General features: G+C 49.9%; 1 protein-coding gene and 1 long non-coding RNA gene across 4 annotated transcripts in view; one reads left to right on the top strand and one right to left on the bottom strand.

The window, feature by feature from the left end:
* Window positions 1–12040, bottom strand: part of GATA4 (GATA binding protein 4) — a 28214-nt gene extending 16174 nt beyond the window's left edge. For both annotated transcript variants that reach the window (XM_013298499.3, XM_005236637.3), the window contains exon 1: window positions 11492–12040. In XM_013298499.3, the coding sequence (XP_013153953.2) occupies window positions 11492–12017 (526 nt within the window). In that variant the 5' untranslated portion in view covers window positions 12018–12040. The remainder of the gene's footprint in view (window positions 1–11491) is intronic.
* Window positions 12041–12570: 530 nt separating this feature from the next.
* On the top strand, window positions 12571–16380 carry LOC114011921 (uncharacterized). Of its 2 annotated transcripts, XR_008748244.1 has the most exons (3): window positions 12571–12678; window positions 13490–13799; window positions 15724–16380. It is a non-coding gene; the product is annotated as an uncharacterized LOC114011921 (long non-coding RNA). The 2 variants fall into 2 exon arrangements; XR_003554066.1 differs by lacking the exon at window positions 12571–12678 and having other exon boundaries at window positions 13465–13799.
* The last annotated feature ends 215 nt before the right edge of the window (window positions 16381–16595 follow it).

Here is a 16595-nt window from a genome sequence, read left to right as displayed (position 1 = left end):
TGTGTGGAAAGCCTGTCGACCCACACACTAAAGTACTATGTCCCACATCCAAAAGGTACACAGTCTGCTATACAGGAGACAGGCATGCACACATCCCCAAGAATGTAGGCTGCTTTGGGTTGGAGCACTTGCTGGCCACCGCTTTGATAGCAACCTGGTGTCCAACAGCAACTTCTGCTGGCTGTCAACTTGTGTGTGAGTGAACTCTAAGGTCTGCTTTCTTTTGCTGGGATGCATGCCTAATCCCACCCACCAAGATGACCTCGCCTTTCTTACTTTTACTTACAGTTCTCACACTTGTAAATATCTGAGGCTCTTCTGATAAACAGGAGATTCCTCTGCTTATCGACTGTCCAAATATTTTTTAACAAATCTTAGATTAGCATGGAGAGCCCAGGGAATGGCCAAAATGAGGCTATCCACAGCCTGGGGTCTGCTTGGCAGGAGGCACCTGGAAATGGTTTTTCTCTCTTTTGACAAAGGAAAACCAGCTACAGCATTATCCTCCTTGAAATATGGCCCATCTCCAAATGGACATGTCTACCAGAGGCTCTTCTTGCAGGGAAAGGGACAATGGGGAAAAAAATGTAGAGGGTCAGAAAAGTTTAGGATTTTCAATGCCATGATCTCACCTAGGCAGCTATTTCTGGGTTAAACATAGGCAATGGATCATCTCCATCATGTGCAGCTGTGTGTGGTGTGCCCACAAGAGACCGCAAGCAGGTGTGCTGTGGAGGCATGCCAAGCTGCTGCTCCCTGGCTGAGCCATGGGAACTGGACATATGGCTACTGGGAGACTGGTGAATTGGGGCCAGTTACTGGGTAACTGGTGAACCCTGACCCTAAGCCCAGTTAACAGAGTCTAGCCATGTTCAGATGCTCTCGAACCCCAATCTACAGGGGTGACATACAAACTGCTTCCGAGGACCTGCACCAGGAGATGCTTGGGTCAGGCTCAGATGGTCTGTGCTTGGACCATGCCAGGAGCTGTGCTACTGATTGAAGAGCGTGGTCTGTTGGGCTGCCACGGCTGGCATCTGGCACTAGTTCATCATCAACGGTGGCACAGCCATCACGTGCTCTTGGTCCACTTGGGGTCCTACAGAGCAGATGATGAGCTGAAACTCCTTAAACAATGGGAACAAAATGGACTGTGGTCATACATCCTAGTGCAGCATCTGTCTGTCTGACGGTGACCATCTGGTCTGCCTATAGGAGTAACTACCAGCACCCAGGTGGACCAAAGCCAGAGCCAGCTCTGGGCCCAGGGAAATTGGTGCTGTTTGGGATCATTACAAGGGCATCAGATAGCCAGACGTATGCCAGACCACAGAGCCAAACTCTTCCCCATAGTGGGAGAAGGCACAAGGGGGTGCAGCACAAACCACAGGCTGGGCGTTAGGAAAAGCGTTTTCATGAGGGGGTGGGGGAATTTCCATCCCTGGGCATTTCCAAGCCTCATCCAGGTAAAGGTAAAAGGTAAAGCCACAGCTGACCTCAGCCACTGCTAGTAGTTGTCCTGCTTCAAGCAGGAGGCTGGACTAGAGGTCTTCCAATCTGCATGTCTATGACCCTGCAACTCCAGAAACAGAAAGATTCTTGGGTTTGGGTTTTTTTTGCCCCAGACTAGCACAGATCAGACAGAAAGACATTTATCTGAATCAAATGGGCAAAATCCTCCTTGTAGGAATACAATTAATTGTATTATTGTTATCATATGTGTGCATGTGTATTATACATGTGTAAGTGTATATGTACATACATATGAATGTATATATTTGTATATTTACACATATACCATGTCCTGAAGAATGCCATTGTAGCAAGCTAGGAGTCATCTCTAATCAGTTATTTCTGGTTTTGCTGTTAGAACTACTATTCTATGGCTATATAGAACATACCTATATAGAATTGTGTGTGTATATATACATTTATATATACGTGCACAAATATAACACACACACATATATATTTTAAGACTCTCTTTGTATATAAAAAACATATATATACCATGTGTAGGAATGTAAGAAATAGGTAAGGTATATATGGTTCCACATGTCTGAGCCCTCTCTGAGCATGACAGCAGTAACCAATACTGAGGATCATGTGCATATCCAAACCCCTGCCTCAGTTTTCTTTAGTTCACCAATTTAGACACAGGCTCTGACTCAAATTTGGAGGTGTTGCACTGACAAATCCCACTCAGAAGAGTTACACCACAGTAAGTTAGGCCAGATCCTGGCCTCCCTACGGGACACCAGCCAGGGACAAACAAAAAGGTGTTTACTACAGTTCATCACGTTACAGGGGGCAGTCAGTTTGTCTAACCCCTGGCCCTTCTCTTTTCCTCTTTTATTAGTTATTCTGAACGTTAAGTCAACTCAGCCCCTGAGTAGGGTGGGAGGATGGAGCAATTCCTCCGGCTGCCGATAAAGATCTTCAAAGGTCAGTTCGCACAGAGACTGCAGCCCAGGCCAATGAAACTGCAGGTACCGAACTTATCAGGGCAACGTATAACTTGCAGTTTTTCTAACTCAATTGATTGGACTTTTTATCTAAAATAACAGGTATTATAAGATAGGCGAAAGTTGAGATAAGGAAGAAAATTGAGTAGGTCTTGAATCAAGATCAACTTGGGGACAGGTTCAAACTCCCACACCTGCCCCAGAGGAATCAATGAAAATTTCTTGGCATCATCTGCTCATTTTGAAATGCTGCTGAAGTTGAGTGAACTTTGAGACCGCGGCGTTTATTCTGTGATTATAATTAACCTGCTCACCCGTTGTTATTGATTTCGCATGAAGGGAGGTGACAGAGTCTGACTGGGATGTTGGTGTAGGAATAGAAATGCTTGGGGAGGGCAGGCAGCAGGGCAGGCAGCTAGCTCTGCCAGAGCAAGACCCTTCCCTGGCTGGGGGCAAAGGGAAGGGGGCATAAGGGGGATTTCACCCTCCTGCTTGTGGCCCTGCTTGTGCTGGGAACTGAGAAAACCCTTGAGGCCAGACCTCCACATCCAGAGGGTCTGGGTAAATCACAGCATCAATGATCTGCCCCACTGAAGCAACGAAGGACCAAACATGGGAAGCCCCTAGAGAAATTAACCTAATATTTGTGCACAGGATCCAGGGCATCCTCCCAGCCCAGGGGAGCATGAGGAGGAGACATCACCGCAAGACAGCTGCCCCTCTTGTGCTCCACATCACCAAGGCATGTCCCAACTCAGCATCCATCCCAGCAGCTAGTCCCTCGAGCAGCCAGCCCCTGGGGCCAGCACTCCCTTCCCAAAATAATCTCAGGAATCTGGGGCCAAACATGTCATTTGGAGGAGTCCTGATGTCTGGGGCTCATCGCTTCACCGACTTTTTACAGCTCCAGTGCTGCAAGCCGTGAATATTAAATAACGATGGCTCCCTGGGTTGCAAACCAAAGAGCCTGGCTTGGAAACTCACAGGAGTTTAAATCATAAATATCAGGTTGGGTTTTTGTGTCTTCTAGAGTTTCAGCATGAAGGAATCAGAGTTTCCCAGCTTTTCTCTTGTCCAGAAAAACTGCTTCTTCCCTTCCTGCAAATATAATAACATGACTCGGGAAGCTGGAGCCTGAAGGAAAACCGAGGTGCACTGAAGCAGGAGGACTGGCAGCAGCCAGAGGCAGGCAGCTGAGAAGCAGACAAGTGGGAGGTGTCTCCCAAACTGTTTGGAGATGTTTGCAGAACCCAGGGAGACAGCCCACTCTCCCGGCCGTTGAGGCCAGAGGACAACCTGGACTTACTTAAATATTGTTATAGACACAGCCAGAGAGCACCGTGCAAGACAGAGCTGTGAAAAAAAAAAAAAAAAAAAAGGCAAGAATTGGCAAAATCTTACGCCAAGGGAGCGGCCTGGTCTCCTTCTGACCCTGCTACTCCATCTCTGCACCCAACCGCTTCCGCTAGGCTTGAGTTTTAACCTTTTAGGAGTCTGATGGCAACAGGCAGCAGCCCTACCCCAGCACCCCGTAAACACACTGTGCTGCGGCTAGAAGCATCGACCCGAGGAAAACAGCCGAGCTTTGGGAAGAAGAGCAAGAGCAGGCATTGACGTCCCACTGCGGGACCTCTCCTGAAATGCTCCCCCAGCAGACACCGACTTAATTCCCAGGGATTAGGAGGAAACATTTCCAGGCAGCAATTTTGTTATCCCAGATTCAGAAGCGTCCAGTACCAGTCCCTGGTGGAGACAGGAGATCAGCCCCACCGCATCTCTTAGCCGGCTGCCCTCACCCCACCTCTGGTGGAAAACTTACTTTTACTTGACTTTCCATGAATATTTTTTTTTCTTCTTTCACAAACAAAATGAATTTCAGAGTCTCTCCCAAGGCCAGCATGAGCTGTTTGAGCCCAGCTGGCTCCGATAAGGGGCTCACCAGCTCTACTGGTCACTAAAAATAATTTTGAAAAAAAAGCACAAATCTCTACATGCTGCAACATAAAAGCCAAGTGGCCACTTTCCAGAAAGGAAAAAGAAAGGTCCCACTGGCCTTTGGGGCTTCACCCCCCCCGAAAAAACCTGTAACGGCCCCATATAATTTGCAAGGAACTGCATTTCTTCCCTATGGAAGCTTCTTGTATGGGCCTGATCCTGCACCAGCTCCCGGCAAACACCATTTTGCTTTAAAACAGAAATGGTTTCAGCTCTGAGCAAGAAAACTGGGGGGTTTTTGGAGGTTGGGTTTTGTTGTTTTTTTTCACAGTACATACTGAATCTGGTTGCGGGGGGGAGTGGTTGGAAGGGCTGATCCTGCAAACCTTGCCTGGGTGATATAGCAGCATCTGCCTCAGGAAGACAGAAAAAACAGCAGAAAGACGGAGGAAGGACCCAACTTTGCCCCTGCTCAGGCAATGGATGTGTCCTACATTTAGATGTCCATATAATTAAGCTAAAAACCCCTCTGTGCCAGCAAATAATTGAGAAAAACATAAGCACTGGGCATACCATGGAAATAAAAAATTATTTTCACTTCCAGCTGACGCTGCCCCAAACTTGGCTTTAAAATCTAGACCTTGACAAAACCTGAAAGCTGAAACATTTCAGTGTAGATGGAAGGGTCAGATCTATGTTCAGCTTTGAAAATCTCTGCCCAGCTCTTCTTTCCTAGCAGATCCAGTGCCTGCCCACCCGCCTGCGCTTTTTTGAGATGAGAAAACCCAGCTCCAGCTTATCATTTTGAAAAAGAAATCCCCACTGAGTGCTCCGAGTGTTTAAAAGGGTGCAACCGCATGGGGAATGCTGCAAAATCAAGCATACCCTGCAGCAAGCGACCTTCTGAAAAACTGCAAGAGACAAAAAAAAAACCATTTCTGCCATATGAGACCTTCCAACGGCATCGCTTAGCACAGCAGAAATGTGGGGGTTTTCAAAAGAGCCTTTAATGCCACTTGTATGAGCCCCTGCAAAGCCAATGATGATCAAATTATTTTCAAGTGCTGTCACGCTCGTGTAAGCACCCATGTATAAAGACCTCACTGCTCAGGCGTGGCAAATAATTGGGTTTAATTTGTCATTACAGATGTATTTACAGCTTGGACCGGTCACCATGACCGATGATTTGGGGAAGACTTGTAAAGGCCAGAGAGATTTTAATATTTTGCCGTAATGCTGGACGTTATCGTAGAGAGCTGCAAGGTTTTTGTCTCACAAAGGGGACCTGCAAGGTCTTTTTCTTCACCCCTAAAAAAACAAACCCACCAAAAAAACTCGATCCACCCTTATAATGAAATTTGCTTTTATAATTTGGGTTAATTTTGGAGGCAAGAGCACGTTCTCACCTCTTTCCCTGGTTATTTAAGCAGCACTTCACAGTCACACACCAAAGGCGTATTTACACCTTCCTGCCAGACAGAAACATGAATTCAGGATCCATCTACATGGCGAATATTTGGCATTTCCAATCTCCCTTTTTGCAGTCCTACAGGCATAATTACACACATCCCCCCTGCCAAAGCGTGCCATACCTGTAACTACCTAACCTTGCCATTACAGCCGAGGGGCTTTGGCGACATAATTACATTACTGGGCAATCACACGTCCCGTCCCCGTAACACGGGGCCGGCACAGCCATCCCAGCAAAAAAATCTACATTTCTGTTTCTGCCCTCCCCAGCATGAGCAAAACCAGCCACTTTAAGCCCACAGTCTGAGCTCTTGACACCGATCCCCACCCGATTTCGCAGGCAGTGGTGAGCCCCAAATGGGAGGCAGACACTTCACTACATCTTTTTATGTAAGGGTTGCAAAAGCCTCAAAGGACCCACGATGTTCAGCTGCATCTCCCCACCTTCCTCTGCCTCGTGCCCCCCAGGAACATCACTGAGCAGAGGAAGATCCCCCTGAATATCCCATTTTTGCATTTCCTTTGCAGTAAGGAAATTGTAGGGTGGGAAGGACACACTGGGCTGACATGTGAATTTGGGAACAAAACCTCTGAAAAATTATATATTTGCACCCTTTTTTCCTGTGCGTGCAAAGCTCTGTGGGGCTTGAGGAGCAAAAATTTCAGCCCAGAGCCCTATGCCAATGAGACAAAAAGGTTTCTGCAGGTTTGGGGACTACAGTATCAATTTTTTTAAAAATAATTTTTCCTTAAAACTGCATTTTTCCACCTTTATTTTAAGAGCCCCTGAACACATCCTCCCCTTGCAGCAACAGGCTGCCGACCTTCAGGCACAAAAACTTGCTCATCTCACTGCATTGCTGCTTTTTCACCCAATTTGGGTTTTTATTTGCTGGTTGGTGCTTTGCTGATGTTTGGGTTTTTTTAAATTATCCTTAATTTTTCCGAGTGAGATGTTTTGCCCATTCAAAATACACAGCTGCTTTTGGGATAACCAGTTTTGAGAAGCCCCTCTGTGCCTGCTGAGCAAAGGTTTCTCCAACATCAGAAAGGCACGAGGCAGCAGGATCGGGCCCGATTCCCTTTGGGAAACACTGCCTGATAAACATGTGTTTCCAAGGTTTTTGCCTCTTTCCCCCAAAACTGGTGGAAATCAATATGGAGAGAGCAAAATATAGGCTGTCTCATAAAAAAACTATTGCTGTTATTCTTGCAGGGATAAAGACACGCACATGAGTGCGAGTGCAGAGGAGAAAAATAATTAATCCTGGCTTAATAAAGTCTTAGATTCAGTGCCAATATCCACTGCCTGAAGTTTTACTGCTTTACAAAAGTCCATGAGCATTTATAATATATTATATACTACACCATGGCTGTTCTATGCAAAATGCATTTGTATTCAGTAATAAAGTGCAATTTTTGATTAAATAATTGTATTATTAATAAAGGTAATATAGTGCCCATGATTTTTGGTTGTTGTTTTATTCTTCTTGTTGCTTTATTTACAATTTAAAATATACTATTTGGGGACTGGGGGGGTAATAATCAGTTGTGTGTCTGAGCTTGATCTTGCTTAAAGATCAGAAACCCTAATTCTGTGGGTTTCATCCCAAATCCCAGACTAACCAGTGACAATTAAATTAGGCAGGAGAGCAGAAGGTGGCTTGAAACCCACAGGGGGGAACAAAGCCCTGGGCCAGCTTTCCCAGCCAGTGGAGCCGAGGCGAGAAACGCAACCACTTGCAAAACAGGGGATGTAAGGTCCCATGCAAAATGCAAGACATGTCCTACGACCCAACCCTCCAATCTACAGCCCCATCCCTGCATCCTGTGTCCCCATCCCTCTATCCTTTGGCCCCGTCCCTCCATCCTATGCTCCCATCCCTCTGTCCTATGACCCTGTCCCTCTGTCCTACGGCCCCATCCCTCCGTGGGCAGGGACAGCAGAGGTTCTGGGCTCCCCTCATCACCCACTACCCCACGGGGAGCAGGCACCTTGTCCTTAGGTGCATGGGGAAGGTCAGGAGACACTTGTAGGGCAGAGGGTTGTAACAAATGCCAATGAGTCACTGGGAATGCCGGCTCTGGGATGCTACAGGGCAAATCTCTTAGCATCCCTATGGGAAAACTTAAGATCTGGTTCACAATCTCTCCCCCACCAGCAGTAGAGAAGACATTTTCCAACCCAGCGTCTGCTCCAGGCTTTGATCTTCCCAGATGCTGCTGCTGTGTTCAAACAGTGCCTGCTTGAGGAACCCTGACTTGGACTTAGTCGAAACAAAATGCAAAGCACCCATCAGAAATACCCATAGCCCCTCACCCCCACTTACTCCCAACCACATCAACCTTCTCAGTGCCACAGAAAACAAAACACACACCCCCCCCCCAAAAAAAAAATACAAAAAACAAAAAACCAACCCAAAAACCTGCTGCTTTTTTACAAATAGCAAAACTGCAGGGGGTAGGGGGGTCGCAAACCAGGATGTGGCCCTCCATCCCCAGCCTGGAGACATCCAGGAGGCAGCAAGCGGCAGCGACTCTACACGCCTGGGCTCCCGTGCCGGCCTCGATCCCTGCTGCCCTCAGCCTGGGAAAGGGGGAAGGGGCAGGCTGCCTGACCCTGCGAATTTTGGGACACATTTCAGGAGCTTTTTGGTGCTGGCAGGCAAGTCTCCCGTATGGGGACATCGCAGCGGGTCCTTTTTATGCCTCATTAAGTCGGGAATTCACTGTAACCCCACCCCAGGCAATGCCTGGAGCAAGTTCACGGCCTCAACCACAGGGTCTGATCCTGCCCTTCAGGGTAATGAAATAATTCACCAAATTTACCCTGAAAAGCCCAGATTTGGCATTTTGAACTCACACCAGGGAATGTTTTTCAAATCGGCCCATGTGATTTACCCACCCATCCTTCCCAGTGCTTCACACGGCACAGCTGCATTGGCACGTTTTAACCCTGGCCAAAATTCCTCTTATTAGGGAAAAACAAGATGTTTATTTCTTTAAGGATCATTTTCTTTGAATAGATTCTCACTAAACTTCTTTTCCTGGTGCATTGCTTTACAGCAAGGAAAAAAATGTCATGCCCACTTGCATAGACTGCATATCTGTGTCTGCATATTCACCTACACCTGCATAGACTTGATCTTCATCATTAAAAATTGATAATAATTAAAATTCTAAAGATCCCAGGGGTGCTCTGCAATTAGTGCTATCCAGAGGTGGTGGTTCTCCAGGAAGCAAAATCACTGGAAGAAAATGAGAGTGCTGCAAAAATCACTGGATTTAACCCAGCCTTGCACTAAGGATTGCGTTTCCACCTTGAGATTCCTCATTGTGCAGGGAATAAAAATATTTTTAGTCCTAAGGAATGGCAAAGGAAGGAGTAAGCACTGCTGTGCCAGGGACTGCTCAGATGCCGAGCCAGGCTTGGATGTGTTATTAAAGTGGGTCTGTCCACGACGGTGTGTGTCACCCCCCTGCTACATCTTTCAGTGCCTTCAGTTTTTCAGCCTATCGGGGCTTTTCACCTTTGCTCATAAAAAATCCCCGCTTCTCCCCACTCAGAAACCACCAGCCAGCCTTTCCACGCTTCATACAACCCCCTCTGTACCTGCAGCCTACAGCATTGCCCCAGCATCTAGAGGGGAAGGCAGCGGCCACGTCCCAACTCAGGGAGAAGAGGGGAAGGGGAAGGTCTAGACCTTAAAATAGTTGCCAGGGGAGCTGCCTTCCAAAAAAATCCTGAATTTAAATTAATCCTGAATTTAAAACTCACCAGCTCTCGAGCAGGTTTGTGTTGGTTTTTTGGTTTTTTTGGTTGTGTTTTGGTGGTTTTTTTACCAAAACCCAAGCACTTTTTATTTAAAACCCAAGTGCTTTTTCCACCTTCAAGGCAGAGACATGATTAGACCCACGCTAATAAATCCCCCAGTTTCTGCCGTGCTGCCCTTGGCGATGCTGGAGATGATACTGTGAGTGCAGCACCCGAATCAGGACCTGGCGATGAAAAGGATCCCAGCTCCTTCCTCCTTCGTTAGCGACTGCTAATGTTTTCTGGACTGGTTCAATTCATCCCATCTTCCTGGTGTTATTTAAGGGCCCAGATAAAAACCACTTCTTGCCACCAAAATGCAGGCTGCAAGACCTGCAACGCAAACAGCTGCGTAACACAGAGCTTGAAACCCCAAAATCACTACGCTTAATCTCTGGCACCTTAAAATCTGCCAGGTGTTTTTGCAACTGCAATTCTTCATTTGCATTATTTTGTCTTTAAGTTATTTTTATTACTAAGAACCCTTCTGAGACCACTGCAAAAAGGTAATATATTTTTCCCCAAGGGAGAGATGGCACTGTAGCCAGATACAAATGCACATATGTCCTTGTTGAAAATATCCAATTATTATTTGATTATTTGATTTGTGCTGCTTTTTTTCCTATGCTTTCTACCTTCTCATGGCTTCCCAAAAAACTTGCCTAGTTGGCCAAAACTTTACCCTTAAAGGTAATCTGCCTCTGATTTTTAGCAATTTCATAATGCCCAAAGAAAAGCAGAAGGCTTTGGCAAGGCCAAGCCTTCACCAGCGCCCAACTTGCTTTTCTGTAGTGCTTTAAAATAATACTAAAGATAAAGCAAATCTTGCTAGATACGATGGAAAAATTACCCTTCAAAATTCAGGTTAAAGAACTCAATCTTAAAATTTATTTGCAGACAAATATGAGTCGTTTTCTTTGTTAACCCCGACCCCGAAGCTGACAGAAATACCTTCATAGAGAGAAGGCAGGGAGGAAAAAAGGGTTTATGAAACCGCGATACAAATATGTGCCCCGCATTTCTCTCCCCTTTTCTCCTTCTTCCACCATACCAAATACAAAAGCAATTTTTTAAGCCATTCGGGATGATTTCTGGCTGTGGGACCTGGGGCGCATATTGAACTGAAAGGTTCTGAGATCAGGATCGGCACAAGAGATCAGGGCTGAGATTTTATGGGGCAAGCAGACACTGAAATACAGGGCTGGGTCAGTCAGATGTGCCTGTGAGCCCCCCAGGAAACACGATAATCAATATCTTCTCAGCACTAGATTTCCCTTCACTTTCCCTTTCTCTAGCCAAAACCGACCTTTCAAAAAATTTTAAAAAAAGATGTCATATGCAACAGCCCCAAGGAAAGATCTGGGATTCACAGGCCAAATTTCATTTCCCTATTTTCCAAATAAATTTTCCCTATTTTACACCTAAAGCAAGACCAGGAAGGGACTGCCTGCATGCCCATGGAGCACTGTGGTCCCATACACTGTGGACATCCCCTAAATCCCCTCAGAGCTATTTGTAGACCCAGCAGGCCCTTGTGCAGTAGCTCAGCACATCATTTCTTGCCAGTCCAGACCTACCCTAAACTACATTTATTTTTTTTAAAACTGTGGTCCTTGAGGATAATTTGAAATGGCAGTTTTGCAATCAGAGAGGAGGCTCCAGCAGCGACATCCTGAATATGCCGAATTTCTCCCTCCTGCCCTTCTTGCCTCCTCGCCTGACCCAAAACAGGGTGCGTGCACAAAAAATTAGGGGGGGCAGTGGGGCGCAACCCTCCCTCCCCTATCCCAACCCTGTCTGCGCTCACCTATGTTGGCATGCCGGGCGGCTGCGGGCGTCCCTCGGCTCTGTAGGTTGTGCAGCATGGGGCTGTCGAAGGGCGAAGAAGTCCAGGTTGTGGCCATTTCAGGGCTCATATAAGCTGGGTAGGGGCTGGAATAGGAGCTGCTGAAACCCCTGCTGTACTGCTCCCTCCCGTTAGCAGAAAGGTTCAAGGAGCTGCTGTAAGCCGCCGCAGCTTCCCGGGAAGAGGTGGCAGGGATGGGGGTGCTGGTGGAGAAGGAGAACCGAGGTGACATGGGACGATGAGAAGATCCAGGGTTGTAAGCGGCACCTTCGGCTCCGGGTTGAGTCCAGATGGAGTGGCTGGAGACGGGGCTGCCTTGCTGGGAAGAGCCGCTGCTCTGGAGGTATGGCAGGCTGGGGAGCATGGAGGTGACCCTCGTGGTGGGCACATAGACGGGGGACGCTGCGGCCGCGCTGTGCATGAAGCCACCTGCCCCCTCGTACGCTGGAGGGCCGGGGTTAGCTGCCATGGCTAAACTCTGGTACATCTCGCGATGGGCCTTCCCAAACCCCAGCCGGGTCCCCAGCCACAATCCAGAGCGATGGGGAGCGAGTGAGAAACCCCCAGGCTTCGCTTTCCCCTGTGGTCAGCAGTGGCCAGAGAGGTTTCGCAGTGCTACAGCCTTCCAGCCAAAACCGAAATACCGCCAGAGATGCGATTTCCGTCCACCCACCCCCCTTCCCCACCACCCACCTTCCCCACCTTCAGCAGGTCTGGCCGCCTCTTCGAGACCCCAAGCCAGAAGCCCAGGTCCCTCCGGAGGAGAGATTTAGCTCCCGCCTGGCTTTAGCTTCTCCCACTGGGCTCCATCCATCACCTCCTGCTTTCCCCCCCCCCCGCTTTCCCCCCCGGCTCCACGATGGGGCTGGGCTGCTTAAAACCCTCGGTCAGTCTCCTCCCCGCCTTTCCCCCCCCCGCCCCGTCCAACACCACCTCCGGGGGAGGCAGGGGATGATGCGGCCGGGATGCGGGAGGCAGCGGCCCGGAGCCCCACTCGGGGCGGAGGAGATAAGGAGGTTAGAGCAGTCTTGGGTGGGGGGTGTGTGGGGGGTGGGGAGGGTGTGAAGGGGAGAGGGGCACACAGCCGGGAAGGTGAGAGACAGCGATGCTCTCTCCTAAGGCCTGGAGCAAAAAGCTTTGTCCCGCAGGTACGACCGGTGCTTTAAGCTGTTAATGGCCCGGGCTGATGTGGGCTGGGGGGGGGCGGGATAGAGTATTAAATTAGGCAGACAGTGGGGAAAGGGGGGGAAGAGGAGGAGGAGGAGGAGGAAGGGTGACTCGACCCTCCCACCCCGTGCCCTCCCCACGTGTGTCCGCACCCCCCAAAGGCCGGCCACGCGTGGGGACGGGTGCCTACAAGGAGGGGGGGGGGGGCATCACCCCCCCATCAATGCTGCCTGGACCCACTTGCAAGTGATGGCATGTGGGGAGCAGACCCCTAGCAGCACCCACAAAACTTCCCCCCCCGGGTGTTTATAATTCCTCTCTTCCCACCACCACCCCGGCTTTTCCCGCGTGGGGAGAGGCTGGAAGCGCAGCGGGGTGACCCACTGGGGACGGGGATGCTGTGGGGACGGGGATGCCGTGGGTCTGGGAGGGGGGGAGGCACTTCCCAGAGCCGGGGGGCAGGGTGGGTGCGGTGGGTGCTTTTTCTTGCCCATCGTGGTTTGGTTTCTGATTCGGGCTCCTGTGACGGGAGGGGGGTCGGGGTGGAGGTGGGGTGTGTGCATGTGTCTTGCAATGGTGAGACCCCAAAACCCACTTGTGGCGGAGGTTCAGGGTGAAATACCCTTCCCAAGGAGGGTCTGGGAGGGGGGTGAAACCACCCGAGGTGCTGTTTTCCCTGCAGATCATGGCGGGATCCTAGAAAACCGTATCACAGCCGGCGAAGGGCTGGAGTGGGGGTGGGGTGGGTGGGGTGTATTATGGCCGGAGAAATAACTCTTGGGACTGATTTAGATTGAACTAGCAGATTCCCCCGGCGGAACCCCTCCGCTGGGCTGAATTTAGCAGCAGAAGAGATAACCGGCAGATAAGGACTGATACCCCCGAGGACAGCGGGAGACGGGCAGGCGGCCGAGGAAAGGGGGAGAAGCCGGAGGCAGCTTTGGGAAGGGGTAAGGATGGAAGCAAGCTGGGAAAAAGGGGGTTTAAGGGAACCTCTGCTTCCCTCCGCCACCCAGGGGACGGAGGAGCGGCTGGTTCTGTGCGTGTCACCGGCCTGGGATGGAGCGTTTCCACGGGACTCTCAAAATGAAGCCAAAACGGAGTGACTTCCCCTCCTGCCTTAAAAATAGTAATGATTATAATAATAATAAAAAAATAATCGACCCCAAAAAGGAAAATCGAGTCCGTTTTCAAGCCTGAGGAGACAACAGGAGGAAGCTTTCAGGGGAGGCCCATGGGAAGGGGCTCGCCGGGTCCCAGTGTGACAACGAGGGAGAGGAGCGAGGGGACAGAGAAGCGCTACCCACCTTCGGTGCTGGGGGGGCGAGGGGTGGGAAGGAGTGAGGCCGTGGGGCAGGACACCCCCTCTCTGCGGGAAAGGCAGAGGGCTAGGAGATGCCTGGCTCCTGCCTGCTCCTGCTTCGTGGGAAGGGGGGGCGTTAGGGGCAGCGGGACTCTGTGTTGCTCCCCACCACCATCCCCCGGCCCCCCTTTGGCTTCCCAGTGTGGCCAGACTCCCCAGTCCCACTCGCTGACTGGTTTGCCCACATCACGTGGAAGTGGGCGGCGATGGGAGGTAAAAGTGGGGGGGTGTGGGGGGGCAAAGGGGGTGGAGGTTTGCTAATATCTGTTGCACCATCAGCTGGGCGCCAGGTTTCATTGCGTTATGAAAAAAAAAAAAAGAAAAAAAAAAAAAGGAATAAAATAATACAATCAAACCACCACCATGGGCATGGCCACACGGCTGGCCCCGTGCTGCAGGCAAAGTCCAGCCGGGCAGCCCTACTCCACACCTCCCTGTGCACCTGGAAGGACACCCATGCCCAGCTCACAGAAGTAACAAAAGGCATTTACTGGGGGGGCATGGACACCCTCCCACCCCCCACCAGCTCCCCAATCGCTTTGGAGGCAACCCCCTGCCTTGGAGATATTGCAGGGAGGGGGGGGTATCTCCAAGCTCCTGCCCCAAATTCTCCATGGTTCGAGCAAAGAGATGAGGTTACAGCTGCTCTCCCCTCCACTCCAGCCTGTTTAGGGGTGCCCCCCCAAAAAAAGAAAACCTGGACACCCATCTTTTGCCTCCTGCCTCCTCCCTGTGCACTGCAGAGGCCGCTGGGTCTTAAAGTCAGTGGTGCAGCGCAGGGACAGCCCAGGGCAACTGCACCCCTCCACCAACGTGGGGTCCCGAGGGGCCAAAGGCCACTGGGGGGTCAGCCCCTACCGGACCCCTTCTCCCAGGGGCTCATTTGAGAGCTGCCGAGGCGTCCCAGAGCCCTGCTCCCCGGGAATAATGCTCGCACCCTGAATATTTCCTACACTCCAGCTCCAGGGTTTCCCTTGGAAACTGGGGGGTCCTGGCAGGGAAGCGGTGTGGGGGGAGTCTGGCAGTGGCTTTTGGGACTTGGAAAGAAAAATAATCCCTGAGGAAATTAAAAATCTCTGTATGGAAAAGGTGGAGGGAGGAGGGGGGAAGGGGGGGGGGAAAGGCCGGGGGGGTGGGGGGGAAAGCGATTTATTGAAGCAGGGGCAGAAGGCAAAGGGAGAGCTCCGGGGAAGCGGGACCGGTGGGGATGCTACAATAGAATAAAACGCAGCTAGAGGTAAATCCGGGCAGATACACAAATATAGGCACGAAGATGATTATAGGCACGTATAGAAATAAAATTACAGGGGCAGAAGTACAGCACAGGGAAATATCGGCAACGGTGCCGCTGTGTGCCTTGCAGATCTTTGTACTTAAAGCATACGGAGGAAATAGGTATGTAATAATGAGTGTATAGTTATATACATACCGATACAAACACTGCGTATAGATGGGACTTAATGCATGTTGGACACGGGAACGTGTGTTACTATCAATATGTATGTACTCCCATATCTGAATATCCAGTGTAATTTATGTCACGCTGTGGGCACGTGTATATATAGAAATACGTTGTTGAACATAGGGCCATTGGCATGCACAGAAAGAAAGGATAATTCAATATATCGATGTCTTCTATTATTTTTTTTCTTCTCCAAAGCAGCAGAGTATCCGGCATTTCAGACACGCATCTCCCTCTCCAAGCCTTGCAAAATCCCTGGTGATTCTCTCTTTGCTGAACCTCCGTTGAATTCCTACTGAATAACAGCCCTTTCCTTAAAAAAGAAATAAAAAATCCAGTTAAACCCGATTAAAACCGCCGGAGCATCTCCCCCAGGAGCAGAGCCGATTGCAAGGACCTGCTTTGGCTTTGCCTCATCCAGGAAAAAACAGGAAAAGAAAAAAGTATTCCGAGGTCGGTTTTGCGTGTGAGTGGCCGAATTCAGCCGCGTTCAGTGGGAAATATCGGCCCTTGGTACCGAGCACCGCATCCCGGGGAGCGCACCCCGAAAAAGCAGCGCCTTGAGGAGTCGAGCCGACCCCCAGCCGGGCGGGAGAGGATGGATTTGGGACACTTTTTATCTCCCAAAACAGCAGAGGATGGGGCACAGCGGAGCGCAGCGACAGGAAACAAAACCCTGCTCTGCACTCCGGCATTTTTATTTTTTTCCCCTGCGATTCCGGAGCGCGCTCGCCCGCAAAGCGAAGCCGTTAACGAAATCTGGGTGAAAATAACCCAACGGAACAAATCTCAGCCTTTCCACTCTCCTTTCCAGGCCCCGCTTCTCCCCCAGGGAGGAAATAAATCGATACGATGCCAGTTGTTTTGGTTTCCCACCCCGCATCGAATTCCTCGGCGGTTCTAGAGTTAAAACTCCGGGTGTTGATAGATGCACCCGCGAGTAGCAGGGAACTTAAAAATAACACCACCACCACCACGCCGCCAAACATTAGGTATTGGGGCTGAGGGGAGAGGGGGAGAAAGATTTATTTAAAATTTTCTCCTCAGGACTTTGCCGGAAATTGAATTTTTTA

The sequence above is a fragment of the Falco peregrinus genome, chromosome 7, assembly GCF_023634155.1.
Source record: "Falco peregrinus isolate bFalPer1 chromosome 7, bFalPer1.pri, whole genome shotgun sequence".
In the NCBI taxonomy this organism is placed as follows: domain Eukaryota; kingdom Metazoa; phylum Chordata; class Aves; order Falconiformes; family Falconidae; genus Falco; species Falco peregrinus.
This window is presented reverse-complemented; position numbering and strand designations above follow the sequence as displayed.